At 44.3% G+C, this 15,107-nt stretch overlaps 1 protein-coding gene across 1 annotated transcript in view; it reads left to right on the top strand.

Annotated features, from left to right (window-relative positions):
* Positions 1 to 10,614, top strand: part of dock3 (dedicator of cytokinesis 3) — a 112,234-nt gene extending 101,620 nt beyond the window's left edge. Inside the window, exons 40-56 of the mRNA XM_022768986.1 lie at positions 518 to 604; positions 799 to 903; positions 1,110 to 1,251; positions 1,459 to 1,625; positions 2,093 to 2,179; positions 2,381 to 2,560; positions 2,987 to 3,070; positions 3,646 to 3,762; positions 3,919 to 4,049; positions 4,720 to 4,864; positions 5,008 to 5,089; positions 5,949 to 6,067; positions 6,330 to 6,417; positions 7,051 to 7,170; positions 8,624 to 8,709; positions 9,928 to 10,248; positions 10,327 to 10,614. Coding sequence (XP_022624707.1) covers positions 518 to 604; positions 799 to 903; positions 1,110 to 1,251; positions 1,459 to 1,625; positions 2,093 to 2,179; positions 2,381 to 2,560; positions 2,987 to 3,070; positions 3,646 to 3,762; positions 3,919 to 4,049; positions 4,720 to 4,864; positions 5,008 to 5,089; positions 5,949 to 6,067; positions 6,330 to 6,417; positions 7,051 to 7,170; positions 8,624 to 8,709; positions 9,928 to 10,248; positions 10,327 to 10,614 — 2,349 coding nt within the window. The remainder of the gene's footprint in view (positions 1 to 517; positions 605 to 798; positions 904 to 1,109; positions 1,252 to 1,458; positions 1,626 to 2,092; positions 2,180 to 2,380; positions 2,561 to 2,986; positions 3,071 to 3,645; positions 3,763 to 3,918; positions 4,050 to 4,719; positions 4,865 to 5,007; positions 5,090 to 5,948; positions 6,068 to 6,329; positions 6,418 to 7,050; positions 7,171 to 8,623; positions 8,710 to 9,927; positions 10,249 to 10,326) is intronic.
* The last annotated feature ends 4,493 nt before the right edge of the window (positions 10,615 to 15,107 follow it).

The raw sequence follows: 15,107 nt of genomic DNA, 5'->3' as shown, positions 1-15,107 counted from the left end.
ACCACGACAACTAAGAAAAGAAAAGGAAGTGTCTGAGAGTGCAACAGGAGTGGGTGTTTAATATCAGAGTAACACAAGTAACAAAGGGAAGTGACACCTCCCTGACTGGCCACAAAAGATGAGAAAACATAATCCTCTCCCTAATGTTTAGAGATAAATTGGCAGGTTTCTGGCCAAAAAAGGAAGAAAAACCCTGATGTAGATGTGCACTGATGGGAAGTGACCGACAGCTGACAGTCCCCTAGCACAGCTGGTTCAGTCACCCAGTGAGGGGAGAAAAGTAAAACTGGACTGGACTTGGCAGCTGTTTCCTGTGCACATCCAGGAAGTGTCACTTTTAGTAACTACCTCGTCAAGGAAGAGGCGTTCATCATGATCAACTTCATTTAGTGAGGAAAGAACAATAGAAGGGGAAGTGAACATTAAGAAAGTGTGTGTGTGTGTGTGTGTGTGTGTGTGTGTGTGTGTGTGTGTGTGTGTGTGTGTGTGTGTGTGTGTGTGTGTCTGCGCTCTTCAGTGTTGGGAATATGGAATACCCCTTTGCAGAGAGCTGGCCTTCCAGTATGAATCTCTGTACGACTACCAGAGTCTGAGCTGGATACGGGTGAGTCACATGACACGTCACTCATGATAGTTTTCCTGTTTCCTGTGTCAGGTCTCTCAGATGAATAAAAATTCCCAATATCATCAAACTATTTGTGACTTCTTCTTCTCATGTCTTCCTGCTGTGGTGTGTGTGTGTGTGTGTGTGTGTGTGTGTGTGTGTGTGTGTGTGTGTGTGTGTGTGTGTGTGTAAAGAAAATGGAGGCGGCATATTATGACAACATCATGGAGCAGCAGCGTCTGGAGCCAGAGTTCTTCAGGGTCGGGTTCTACGGCCGGAAGTTCCCTTTCTTCCTCAGAGTGAGTTAAACATTTATCTTCTAGTGTCGTTGTACAGTGTCAGTTTTAAAAAAAAAAAAACAACTTACTGATAAAAACACGAAGTTTAAAAAGTTTTTTCTGAAGTAATTTAATGAATGAAACTGCTCCATAAATATTCTGACTATTAACGAGAGGAAGACATTTAGAAAAACTTTTTGTTTTGTCTCTGTCTTTGTCCTCTCCAGAACAAAGAGTTTGTCTGTCGTGGCCATGACTACGAAAGGTTAGAGGCCTTCCAGCAAAGGATGCTGGGAGAATTCCCACAAGCCATTGCGATGCAGCACCCCAATCAGCCAGATGAGGCTATTCTGCAGTGTGATGCACAGTGTATCCTTCAGAAAAAGAGTGTGTGTGTGTGCGTGTGCGTGTGCGTGTGCGTGTGCGTGTGCGTGTGCGTGTGTGTGTGTGTGTGTGTGTTGATGTTTGTCCAATTATGACTGATTGATCTGAATATTACTTCATCATGAGAAGGAGAATCAGAAGCAAATGATCCGTGACGTTTATAGAGTTAGTTCTTTGACCTGTGAGGATCAGACCTCCAGATCTACGCCGTGACACCGGTACCAGACAGCGTCAGCGTGCTGCAGATGGACAGAGTGCCGGACCGCATCAAGAGCTTCTACCGGGTCAACAACGTTCGCCGTTTCCGTTACGACCGGCCCTTCCACAAAGGACCCAAAGACCGAGACAATGAGTTCAAGGTGAGCAAGGAAAACGCTCGCATCAGTTTCTACTCATTTTAAGATCCGTGTGTTTTTCTGCAATTACATATATATTAAAGATAAACTGTTCTATTGTAAACCTTTACACAAATGAATGTACAGCTGGAAAAATGTCCATTCACTCACTGAAATTTATTTCTGTTTCTGTATTTCACCAACATTTTTACATTGTGTTTTACTGACACTCCTTCTTAAGGGACACGTACGTTAGAAAAAGAAAAACTTTAGTGCACAACTCCAGCTTCGTTCGTAAACATGAGCGATAATTACACTATATATCAACATTAACATGGAACTGATTAATATCATTTGTAATGAGAGCGGTCAGTGGTTCAGACCTCAGTGCTGCTGATGCTCATATCAAACATGTCACCTCGTGGATTCAGGACTGTGTGTGTGTGTGTGTGTGTGTGTGTGTGTGTGTCGCTGCTTGTTGTGTGTTTCAGAGTCTGTGGATTGAGAGGACCACCCTGATCCTCACTCACCCTTTGCCTGGGATTTCACGCTGGTTCGAGGTGGAGAAGAGAGAGCTGGTGAGTGAAATGAAAACGGACAGTATGATAATGCTCGTGTTACATTTCCTTACTCCTATAATTCATGAAACCCTTCAAATTTCCCGCCCTGCACACTCACTGTCTGGATCTTTTACTTGGGGATCAGCTGCATCTTACAGCAGAGGATCAACACAGTTTTGTACACGGAGAGAATAACGTTAAATAAATTCTCTCTCCCAGGTGGAGGTGAGTCCGTTAGAAAACGCCGTCTCCGTGGTGGAGAATAAGAACCAGGAGCTGCGGACTCTGATCAGCCAGTACCAACACAAGCAGCTGCACGGCAACATCAACCTGCTCAGCATGACCCTGAACGGAGTCATCGACGCCGCCGTCAACGGAGGCATCGCCAGATACCAAGAGGTCGGACACACAGCGAAAACAAAAGTGTTAAATGCAAATTAAGTTCATCATGCGAGCCTGGTATGCCTCAAGGCTCTGTGAGTTTGGCGTCACAGAAACACCTCATTTCTTTTATAACTGCCTAATTAAATGACACGGGGGTAATTAATGCAGTTATCAACGGGGGCAGTTCTGGGTAAACGGCTGAGTCGGGGTAAACACAGACGTTAGGAGGATGTTCTTGTTTCATGCTCAGTGAACCTGCAGGTTTCTTATTAAAGCTTATGCTCAGCCGTCATCACTGTTCACGCAGTCTGATAATTAAACAATGATAATTAGTGACAACAGCAGTTTTACTTCAATATTAAAAATATTCTAAACACAATTAGTCATTTGTTAATTTGATGATGATGTTCTTAAAGAAGTTTGTTTTTGTTTGTGACACAGGCTTTCTTTGATAAGGAGTATATCACCAGCCACCCTGAGGACACGGAGAAGATCACACAGCTCAAAGACCTGATGCAGGAGCAGGTGAGACTTTATTTAACCACAGTGAACTGAACACACTTCACACTATACACTATACATGCACATGCACCTGAAGAGCTTCACCTGACTGTGGCGTTAGACTAAAGAGTCGGGTCACGAGAAACATGGAGGAGTGACTTCTATATGTGAGTAGCTGTAAAGATTTCTCTGAAGATGTAAAATATAACTTGGATTTATTGTGGAAAACAAGTTCATTTTAACCACTTTGGAAAAACTGAAGTTTTTAACTGATACACATTTTATGGATTTTATGTGACGCTGAGGATCTCAGTGAAGAGTAAACATGCACCAACATTATGGAATAATGTTTTTCTTTTAAAACTTGTTCTCATAACATGAAAAATGTTCATAAATAAAACGTTAAACGTTAAACAAAGAAGCATAAATAAGCTGAATCATCAATCTACCCTTAAGTTTCTGAAAACTTTTGGCTTGATGGTGGCGCTAAAAATTTTGGATGAAAGCTGCGAGGACCAAGAACAAATACAATTTTTCTCAACAGAAAAATAAAGTTCAGGAACTTCCAGTCTCTTCACACACTGCTTGGTTTCCCGCAGGTTCACATCCTGGGAGTCGGCCTGGCGGTGCACGAGAAGCTGGTGCACCCTGAAATGCGCCCCCTGCACAAGAAGCTGATCGATCAGTTCCAGATGATGAGGAGCAGCCTCTGCCACGTGAGTGCAGAGAAACTGTCGCAGCAACAGCCTTTCACTCCGTTATATATGTTGAACTGCAGGGCACCTCCGTTTAAAAGTCCCTTGATTTCAGACGCACATTCACACACATTAACACAGGCACGTGTCCGAGGGCAGCGTGAACATTCAGAGCAGTGTTTCTATGTGGCCTTGCAGGGTCTGCCTGGTTTAGACAAGACCGGCTCAGGAGCCAACACCCCCAGAGGGATCCTGGCTTCTCACAGCCCCATGAGCCCCGAGAGCTTCAAGATCATGCACCGGCACAGGTCAGCAACACACACACACACACACACACACACTTACACACTTACACACTTATCCCCAAGTGAGAATGTTCTGCTTTGTCCTCATTGAACGACACACTCATCCGTTCATAGCCACACGGTGTCACATCCTCATCACATGTAAATTAGTCAACACACACTTTTTTTCTCACCGGCTTCTTCATCTCTTCTTCACTGGTTCCGTCTCATTAATGATCTTTGCTAATTTTTTTACACACAAAAAAAAAAACATGCTGCGTTCTCGCTCATCTCTGTTCTGCTGCACACATCATGCTTTCTGACATTCTACCATTTCCTCCCTCCCTCTCTCTCTCTCTCTCTCTCTCTCTCTCTCACTCCGTCTTCCTTTTCCCATGATATCACCCTGTGTGTCGCCTCTTGCCTCGTCTTGGCTGAACACTCCTGCATCACTCTCATTCCCACCAAATCATATTTTGCATGTTTTGGTTGTTGGTTTGCCTCCTCCCTCCGATTTTGGGACGTACTCTGCATGGCTCCTCTTTCCTTCCCTCCTCTCCTCTCCTCCCTGTGCCTCGACGCCTTTCTCTCTCCTCTTTGCCCTTCCTCCTCTTCCTCCTCTTCCTCCTCTTCCTCCTCCACCCCTCTCCTCTTCTTCCCTCCCCACTGTCCCTCCTTCGTTCCCTCCTCCCAGTCCCATAGCCGTTTTGACTCCAGTGCGAAACTCCTCCTCCTCTCTCTCCTCTCACAACTCCAGTGAGATGGGGAACGTTGGCAATCTGCTGATCCTGGCTGACGGCATGGTGGTGGAGCACCCCGAGGACTTCTACCGCATGCAGGTCAGTGGATCTATCTCCACCAGTAAGACTTTACATCACCACTGTACGTTTATTTTAATCACTTTCTTTTTCAGTCCAGATTTTATGTGAGTGTTTTTGTTTGTGTTGCTGATTTTCACCACAGTCACGTTTTCTCTTTGCAGGCAAGCCCCTCCTCCTCCAGCCTTAGCTCCACCCACTCTGCGCCCTCTCAGATGATAAACTCCACCCCCTCAACCATCAGAGGTGAGCAGATCAGATACACCATGCAACATTCATCCGTTAGCTACACCAGCTTCTGGGACCTGTTGCACACAACACCTTAAGTTTTCTACTTGAGTCTGACACTTAAGGTTTGATTTCTCCTCAGCAGAGGGAGTTACTCATCTCATCAAAGGTTTCCTTAGTTAAGGAAAAGAGTTAAGTAAGAAATTCTGCTGTTTCCATGGAGACTGTTGATTTGCTGCCAATAGCACTTGTGATAGACCTAACTATCACTTTTTCAAAGCGGGTAACATCAAAGAAGCGCACTACTATTTCATCCTCCTGTTGTTTGAACAGGAACTCACCCCGTGGTGAACTTTGATCTTTTGTGTAACAATTTAACCGACTTTAGCTGAGAGGAATCACCCCCGAAGTTTAAGACTAAAACTTGGAGAGAAAAGCTTCAATACTTGGTCAGACAGTCCCTGTGAAGTAGGAGGTTCAGAATAAAAGGTGAACTGTCATCATGGGCATCGGGTCAGGAAACCATGAAACTTCAATTCTCTGACAAAGGTTTATTCTCAAATCTCAAAAGAGTTGTTTTTCTAAACATGAAGGGGAGAATTAAAGATTAAAAGAACACAGTGAATCAAAGAAGTCTCATGTTGTTCTTAAAGAAATAGGGACAAATAAAGCTCTATGAGACAAACATGGACCAAGTATAAGAACTCAAGAGCAACATAAACTGCAGCCCCATGTAAAGGAGAAAAAAGAGTGAATGAGTGGGAGTGAAGGCTTTAACCTTGTAGTGACCAGAGGAACAGACGTCACGTGTTTGTGTGTATTTGACACTAGAGTTAACTTCCTGTTAACCCCACCCCCCCTCTCTGTCCCTCTGCAGTCGGCTCTCCTTCTCTACCAGACAAATACAGACACAACAGAGAGATGCTGATGCTGCTGCCGCCGCACAGAGAGCGGCCGAGCAGCGCAATGTACACCAACATCACGGAGAACGGACAGGTACGGAGCGACAGGCGGGAGGAACAAGGATCTTCTTTGTGTCTAACTGTAGACACAACCCTAACCCTCTGATTAAAGTGAAGCTTTTTCAGGTGTAAATATAAACCACATGATGCGACTGATGATTTTCTCTCTCAGGATTTTTGATCTGTAACTGTTGCAGCTGGATTTATGTCGAAACAGAAACTCTTTGAACAGTCATGAGACAGCTGTGTATGAAGTGTAACGGGCTTTGACCTTTAGTCTTTCTCGCCGTCTTCAGCCCGTGAACTTCCAGCGGGCGTTGTTCCACCAGGTGATCGGTCCATGTAAACCCTGCAGCGACCCCAACCTGTCTGTAGCTGAGAAAGGTAGAAGTCACTCACTCAGACTCAATGTGACGGATTATATCTCAAAATACAGTCGCTCATCCCCTCCTGTCTTTTCTTTCTTCACCCTCGCCACCTTTTTCTCCTCTTCTCTTCTCCTCCTTTCTTTGTCTCTTATTTCCATTCCTCATTGTTTCTCTCCTCTCCTTTCTTCCTCGTCTCCTCCTCTTTCTCTTTCTCCTCTCCTTTCCTTTTCCTGTCCTCTTCTCTCTATTCTGTTTCTTCTTCCTCTGCTCTCCTGTATTTCTCTCATCTTGTCTTCTCTCAATTCCTCTCCTCTCCTCTCCTCCTCTCCTCTTATCCTTGTTTTCTGTCCTCTCTCCTCCTCTCCTCCTTGTTTTCTCTCCTCTCCTCTCTCCTCTCTCCTCTCTCTCCTCCTCTCCTCCTCTCCTCTCTCTCCTCCTCTCCTCTCTCTCCTCCTCTCCTCCTCTCCTCATCTCCTCTCTCCTCTCTCTCCTCCTCTCCTCTCTCCTCTCTCTCCTCCTCTCCTCTCTCCTCCTCTCCTCTCCTCTCCTCTCTCCTCGCCTCTCCTCCCCTCCCCTCCCCTCTCCTCTCTCCCCTCCTCTCCTCTCTCTCCTCCTCTCCTCCTCTGCCTCTCCTCCTCTCCTCCTCTAGTCCTCACCACCCCCAGTAGTTGGAGTTTGGACAGTGGTACCAGAGAAGCCCTCCCCTTCCTCTCTGCCCACGTTGGCAGCGTCATGGCGCCTCCTGTTCCCCCACGCAACCTGCCTCATGGTATGACTCTACTGCTGAGTGTGTGTCTTACGTGTGTGTGTGTGTGTGTGTGTGTGTGTGTGTGTGTCTTATATGTTTGTGTGTTAGTCTGACTCATTTCTCTTGTGTGTTCACTTGTGGATGTTTGTTTTTTTGTTTCTTCTGACATTACTGCATGTAAACGTGTGTGTGTGTGTGTGTGTGTGTGTGTGTTACTCAGGTCCTTCAGAACTGTCTTTGTCTCTGTGTGTGTGTGTGTGTGTGTGTGTGTGTGTGTGTGTGTGTGTGTGTGTGTGTGTGTGTGTGTGTGTGTGGTGCTTTGTTTTGGTGTAATGTTGTTGTTTATTTTCAGGTCAGAAATGTTCCTGTTGGCGTTTACTTCAGTCTGAACTGTGGTTCACAGATATTTCCTTTTTTATGTTACTTGTTATCATCCGTATGATGTTTTTTTATATAATACAGACATGTGATCATCAACACCATGACTGCGTGTTTCCACCTTGAACTGCAGTGAACCAATCACAGTCTCATAAACACAGATTCTGGGTTTCATACGTCACAAACCTCAGGAACCAATCCTGTCACCTTATGGGAACGGGGGGCGGGGCTAAATACACCTGAAAACCTTGTCAGTACAGAGAGAGAGAGTTAGCATTAGCAACAACTGCTAACACCGTGTCAGCCACTGCCAGTTACAAGCTAATAAACAAATAAAAGATGCTAACTATGCTAACAGTTCTGACCCGTCTGCTAGTCTCTGGTTCTGGTCTCAGACTCCTCCTCTGAGTCTGGGTCTGACTGAGGCTCAAACATGTGGCTGAGTCTCTCTGATGTTTCCTCCTCTCACCATCTTCCTACTCTCTGCTCTTTCACCTGTCCACCTGGAGCCAGCAGGTGGTGGGCGGGGCACAAGCCCTGATCCAGGAAGTAAGAGGAGATGAGCTTCAGAACCAGTTTTCCATTTTCTTTTTCACTTTTTATGTGTGAAAACCAAGTGAAACAAAAATATTTATCATAGCAGAGGATTTTAAAAGAGATGAGAAACCTCAGATTACACTCCCATCACACACAGTTATCTCAGAACCTCACCACATGAAATCAAGACGTTCTGCGAGGCTCGACAATATTAACTAAGAGGGGACGTGTTTGTGTGACGTGGTTGAACTGAACCTTTCATCTTTATGTTTCTCAGTTTCTCGTTTAAAATAAGTTTAAGATCATATTAAGAATCAAAACCAAGCACCATGTGATCTTCAGAGGGCCCTTCGATCACCCCCCTCCCTCCTTCACTCACTCCTCCACCTCCTCTCTGCTTCAGTCCTCCTGCTGCATCTTTCTACTCTCCTTTCTCTCTCTTCCTCCTCCTCCTTCTTCTTCTTCTTCTCATCTTCATCTTCTTCTTCTTCTTCTTCTCTGCTCTGAGGTGTGTGAGTGTGCCTCTCTCTCAGTCAGTCCTGCTGTGTCCCCCCCGTAGGGCAACACCTGTCGATGCACTTTGACGCTTTCCACCACCAGGTCAGCGACCTCCCTCCAGCTCTCCCCGCGCGCTCCTTAAGAAAGGTACCCTCCTCCTCCTCCTCCTCTTCCTCACTCCTGCTGTTGGTCTGGATGCTTGTCTGTCTGTCTGTCTGTCTGTCCGTCTGTCTGTCTGCACTCCCCAAGACTGTGTGTATTTCTTTGTGTCCATTTTTATTTATTTGATGCCATGATTAGGAAACATCGCTGCACACACTCAGTGATTGTTGTCACAACGTCAGCAGAACGACTTTTTGTGAGACATCAGAGGAAGATAGATTTCATGAAGAAAAATTCATCCTCAGCTGACATTCAAAATGTCAGTGTGGATGAAACTGTGAGATTTCAGGGCGTTGTGTGTCGGGGGAGCAGCAGCAGGAAGCGCTAAGATTAAAGATAAACACAATCAAACCATCAGCGGATTAAATCTCCATGTTGTCTCCCCTGACACACACTCCTCTGCTTTTCTGTCCATTTTCCAGTTCTGTTCAACCTTCGTGTCCTTCTCCTCATCTCCCTGTCGACAGTTTGATTCCTGAACGCAACAAGAATATTTCACCTGTTCACCTCTCACTGTCCTTTTCCTGTTCACCTTTTTATGAACACTGTTAAATAGAAACATGAAATAGTTAATTTTTTTTAGTTTTATATTTGAGTCTTTCTTTGACTCGACTGAGTCTGAGTTTGTTCTCACGCTCTGTCTGAGTCCAGAGACCAGACTTTACTTTTTTATTTCTAAAAGAAAATAAACTGGTTTATTAGTATTAAAGTATTATTAATGAGAATAATCTGATTAATGTCCAGAGTTTATTCCTTATTTGTGTTTTTTTCAATTACCTAATTGTTTTGTGCTACAGTGGGTTTTATTATAATTCTTTTGCTGTTTGTTATTTATTTATTAGGGACGATGCAGTTTAACACAGTTCCGATACGAAGCATGAAGCTGATGTGTTGCACAGAGAGTTTACAGCTGCTGCTAATCTTCAGCTCTTGTCTCTAGTTTTGCTTTTACATGTGCAGTGTAATTAAATTAAATCATTATCATAGAACCACAACACACTGCAGATATGAAACTACAGTAAAATACTACAGTGAAAAGCATCGACTGTGATTTTCAGTCTGAGAAGAGAAAATAATAATATGAAACAGTAGCTACAGATTTTTTCCATCATATCAGATTAAAAACGTTTGAATAGAAACTGAGCTGCTGATGTGTCTGCCCCTGCTAACTCCCCCACCCCCACCCTCTCTCTCTCTCCCCAGTCTCCCCTGCACCCTATACCTGCCTCGCCCACCAGTCCACAGTCCATCCTGGATGGCAGTAACTCCACCTTGTCGGGCAGCGCCAGCTCTGGAGTCTCCTCCCTCAGCGAGAGCAACTTCGGCGGCCCCGCCTCCTCCTCCGACCCCCCGGCCAGCCGCACAGACACCCTGGAGTCCGTCCCCAGCAGCCAGGCCTGGACCACCGACCAAGAAGACCTCGACTCGCCTTACCAGCCCGTCAGGTACAGCGTCTCTGAGCCCGAAGTCCTGGACGGATCCAAGCCCCCACCCTGCCGCAGCCAGTCCGCCCCGGGAGGCGTTGCCCCGGCCCAGGCGGGCGGCCAAATCCAGCCCCAGGGTTCGACCTCCACCGGAGCTCCACAACCACAACCGCAGCAGCAGGACGGGCTGCCGCACCCACAACACCACTACTATCACCACCACTTCCACCCACACTACATCCCCCACCACCCGCCTCTTTACCACCTCCACGAGCCTCCCCCAGCCCTGCCCCCCAAACCCTACCTCAGAGAGGGGTGTATCCCTGAAGAAGACGCCCTCAACGCCCAGTCTGCACCTCCTCCTGCGCCCCGGCCCATGCCACGCAAGATCTCCCAGCCCATAATCGCAGCAACCAAGGATGAGCAAGCTAAGGTGGCGTGGGAGCACGGCATCAGTGAGGAGTAAGACGACGACGGGCGATTCGTAGAGACGTGTAGGATTTGAATAAACTCTTTTCAGAAGAGAGAGAGAAAGAAAGAAAGAGAGAGAGAAATGAGAACAAGAGCCAAACGAAAACTGATGAAAATGAAAAGTGATGTTGAGAGAAACGGTCAGATTCCCCCCCGTTGTTTTAGTCCCATAATTAAACCTTAAAGTTAAAGTTTCAAATGATCTGCTCCCTCACATCCCACCGCCGTTAACCACCTCCCGTCATCTGTGGAGGAGCAAACCAAGGAATAATGAATCAGTCCGCCCCTTCATTAAACCCGTCATCATGTTTCTAAATTCTGACACCTGCACAGATCTCATGTTAGTTATTGATTTCATTTTCATCGATGACATTGATCAAACGTTATCGTTCATGAAGGGAAGACGTGCTGTTGATACCTCGCTCTGATGACGCGAAGACAAGCGGCACTTTAACGAAGCACCAGAGCAACACAACTGAGAGTTAAGAATTATAGTTTTTATAAACGCAGAAAGATCAAAGTAGAGACGGGAGCTGATGCACGAAGGTAAAGTGACTGAAAACAAAAAGACCAAAACATAAAGAAAGTGGTAACAATGAAGACACGAGACACGTTTAGTTCTTCCACCTGAACAACAGCTTCATGTTATTCCTGGACGCATCAACAACCAACGAGCGTTTGACGGAGCCGGAGAGTCTTTATATCAAAGCGTGTAGATAAATGTAATACGGTATACAGATGTGTATAAATATAATTTATATTTAATCCTTATACTTTTGATTGAAAGGTGAAACCTATGTAGAAATATGCAAGTTAAATGGCTTCTGGAGCCACGAGTAGCTGCTTGATGATACATGATGTGCACTTGTTGAGAAGGACGACGTGACGACGCCTCACACACAAACAACAGCAGCTTCTAACGTCCTGAAGACGTTGAATCCAGCAACTTGAGGGTTAAAGAACTGGTTTATTTATGCTTGTGATTTGGAAAAAGACTGTGAGGGTTGGTTTTTGTTTTTTTTTTTTTAGCTGAGGATGTTTGAGGGACGAACCAGTAAATGTGTGCGAGGCATTAGATGGATTTATAGAGAATATTAACTATCATAAATATACACTTTTTGCCATTTTTTTATGAAAGTAATGAACTGTAATGACTGTACATTTTTTTAATCAGGGTCCTGTTTTGTATGCATGTTCATTTAATGAGTCGTGGGACAGACTGTGAGCGATGCACAAAGGTGAATTAGAGGAAGCACTGGAGGATTGCTGTGCACTGATGAAACACTTTCACTTAAATCACCCAGGATGTGAAATCTCTGTGATAAAGTAACAGAACTGTGAAGGATAATACTTTGTTTTTGTTTTGTTTTTTTTATTTTAAATATGTGAAACGTTTGACTTGTAGCCACCAGCTCAGACTGAACACACTCTGTCCTGCTGTAATCCACCTCCTCTCTGTTCTGTCTCAGACGGAAAGAACTGAAGTGTGATCAGCCGTTAGCTCGTCTGGTTTAGCCTCTTAGCGACCGCTCCTTGGTTCTGTCACAGATTCACCTGTTGCTGGATCATAGTCCCACTGTAACCACACATGATGAACTGTAACGGCGCAGACTGTAACATCTTAAAGGTACGAGAAACTCAAAATCCTGAATTTGCATTAACTGATGCAAAGTTAAAGGAGAAGGCTGCTAATATCCTGTCATCTCATGTCATGACAGACAATAGACCCCAAACACACACTGGCCACTTGGTTTAGTAAATACTGAGCAGTTTGATGATGAAACTATATATTTGCGAGGTGTTTTTGAAGGTTTGTCTTTAGAGCTGCGAGTCACAGACAGAAGGAAATGAAAAAGTAGAGTCTGTGTTTGTTTCCATCAGCTCCCAGAATAATCATCAATAACTGTACAAGTGTAATCCATAAGCTCCTGATTTAATATTGACTATTTTTATTTCCTGTTTCCTTCGACGACGGAAAAGATCCAGATGTGGAACAATGTGCGTCACCTTCAGTGTAGCAGCAGATGTGTCACTGTAGGAAAAGCACAGGTGTGATTAATGACATTGATGAGGGTGTGCCGGCCCCCGGGGGCCCCTGTATGTCTGCACGCTGCCTCACTGGTAACACAGCCGTCGTTATTATCATGGCGTCAGTTCCACCCGCGACAGGAGCTGTAGTTTAGAGCAGGTGAGTGTTTGACTCGTTAATCACGTCTCCACTTGTGTCTTTACTCAGACCCGTAACGTTGAGCAGCTCGTCTCCTCCTCCCTCCCTTTGGACACACTGAACCACAGATTGTTTGGGGCTGTTGTTGTGGACTGAGTGGTCACAGAAACATATTTGCTTCCTCTTTATCTTCCTGTCGAGGTGACGCGAGCTGGGTTCAGCTTGTGATTTGTGTTTTTGACCTCGGCCTCGTGGATTCTGGTGTGAAGCTCAGAGATCGTTCATGTCACTCTGCAGCTTTCTTGATTTATAGAAACACTCCTTCTGTTTTGGTGTCTGAACATCACCAGTCTGTTGTTGTTATAGCTCCACACGTTATATCGTATATATGTATATCTATAGATCTGGAGTTTTCTGTTTCTTTAATGAAATCTTGCTCCTTCACTTATTCTCTACACGATAACAGTGAAACTCTGAATCTTTCTGAGCCACTGATACTGATTTTTTTTTTTCTTCTTAGTTTGGCTGCTGCATCAGTTTTTCGTCCTTGTGCTAAAAGCTGAGTTATGAGCTCGTTTTGGGGCCGGTGGTTTGGCTTTGAGGTTTGAGTGAGGTGTGATTCTGATACAGGTGAAGTGTGGCTCACCGCACTGTATTAACTGACAATGTATTCTCATCCACATGTAACCGCTGTGTGTTGGTGTCAATGTTTCACAGCCACGCTGAGGGGAAATCCAGAAGCCTTGGTTTATTATTTTACTTTTACTTCTAATGTTAAAAGACACTGAGTCATTGAACGCTAAGATCTAAATGATGCTTTTCTTCTGTTTGTCGCAATTAAATCAGTGACAGAAAGTTTACACACACACAGACAGACATTTACACTTGTTGTTATGAAGGATGAATCCCACCCACTGAGTGAAAGGTTTGGGTCAACATGTTCATTAGGACTGTTTGGTGCAGACTTTAAACGCAGGGAGAAGGACTTGTTTGGCACGATGTAATTTTCAAGGCCATACACTAGATTGTTAGACAGTGTTAAATGTATTAGATATACAGGCCTGTAAACTCAGTTCACATTAAAACCATTCTGAGAATCACAGCTTGTCAGTTGAGGAGAAACTATGCAAAGCCCCTTTTTTTTAATACGATTTCCAGTTTGAATTATTTAGTTGTTTCTTTAAGTCTTGACTGAATCATTTGTTTGAAATAAAAATATCATACAATGTCAGTGCTTGAGAGCAGGGATATTAGCTGAAGGCTGGCACTTTATAAAAGTGACAAAAACAAAATGTTGTAATAGATAACAGCAGGAAGGGCTCGTTTCATGTGCTAACTGAAGCTTTGTTGGAGATGCTCAGTCAGACGAGCAGTGAGTGTGGTGTGACACTAAAACCACTGGGCAGGTTGTATTTTGACGTTCAGTGTAAACGCTGAAGCTGATGAAGAGGAGGTGTGTGTGTGTGTGGGGGGGGGACTGATGTCCAGTGCACAGGGGCAACAGGTTGATTTCTGTGTACATAAACAAGGAGAGTGTATTTATACCGATCATAAAGGGCAAACCTTGTATACATGTAGACTGTGGTTGTCTTGCCTTGTACCTTCTGATGTAAAACTGTTTTTAAACCTAGACGACAACAAAAAACACAAGTTCCTTTTGTCTAATGATTCTGATGATTTCAGGGCAGCTGAGGGTTATCATTATTTTGTGTATTTTGCATCAAATCCAGATATTGAGTTACTATGACGATATTCCTTTGTACGATGATGCTAGTAAGTATTTCTTGTATATAAAAGTCTTTATTGTGTTAGCATGGGTATAAACTGTGACGTGTATGACAGTAGATGTAAATACTCACATTTTTTTTCCTACTCACTAAACAAACTGCTGTGTTGTGGATTCATGATTAATGACAAACATTAAACAATAATGTTTTATTGACTCAGCTTTGATCCAGCCTCACTTCATTTCATGTTTCAACTGCAAACACACAAAGACTGCAGAAGATATCTGTGAACTATTTATGTCCTTTACTTAAGTAATGCCGGGCTCAGACCACAGGACTTTCGGTCCAATTTAATCCCATTTCACCCCTCCCGTCAATCAGGCATGAAAAAATGTAATGCTGTAATAGGGCATACAAATTTCATATTATGGTAAGGCATAAAAACTTCATAGTATAGTAAGGAATAAAAATGTCATAAAAAGTCATGGTATAGTGAGGGATAAAACTGTCACACTATGGTAAGTCATGAAAATGACATAAAATGTCATAATATATTAAGGCGTGAAAATGTCATAAAACGTCTTAGTATAGTAA

The sequence above is a fragment of the Seriola dumerili genome, unplaced genomic scaffold (assembly GCF_002260705.1).
Source record: "Seriola dumerili isolate Sdu_G_001 unplaced genomic scaffold, Sdu_1.0 BDQW01002074.1, whole genome shotgun sequence".
NCBI classification, from domain to species: domain Eukaryota; kingdom Metazoa; phylum Chordata; class Actinopteri; order Carangiformes; family Carangidae; genus Seriola; species Seriola dumerili.
Note: the sequence above shows the minus strand (reverse complement) of the source record. Positions and strands in the feature narration are given on the sequence as shown.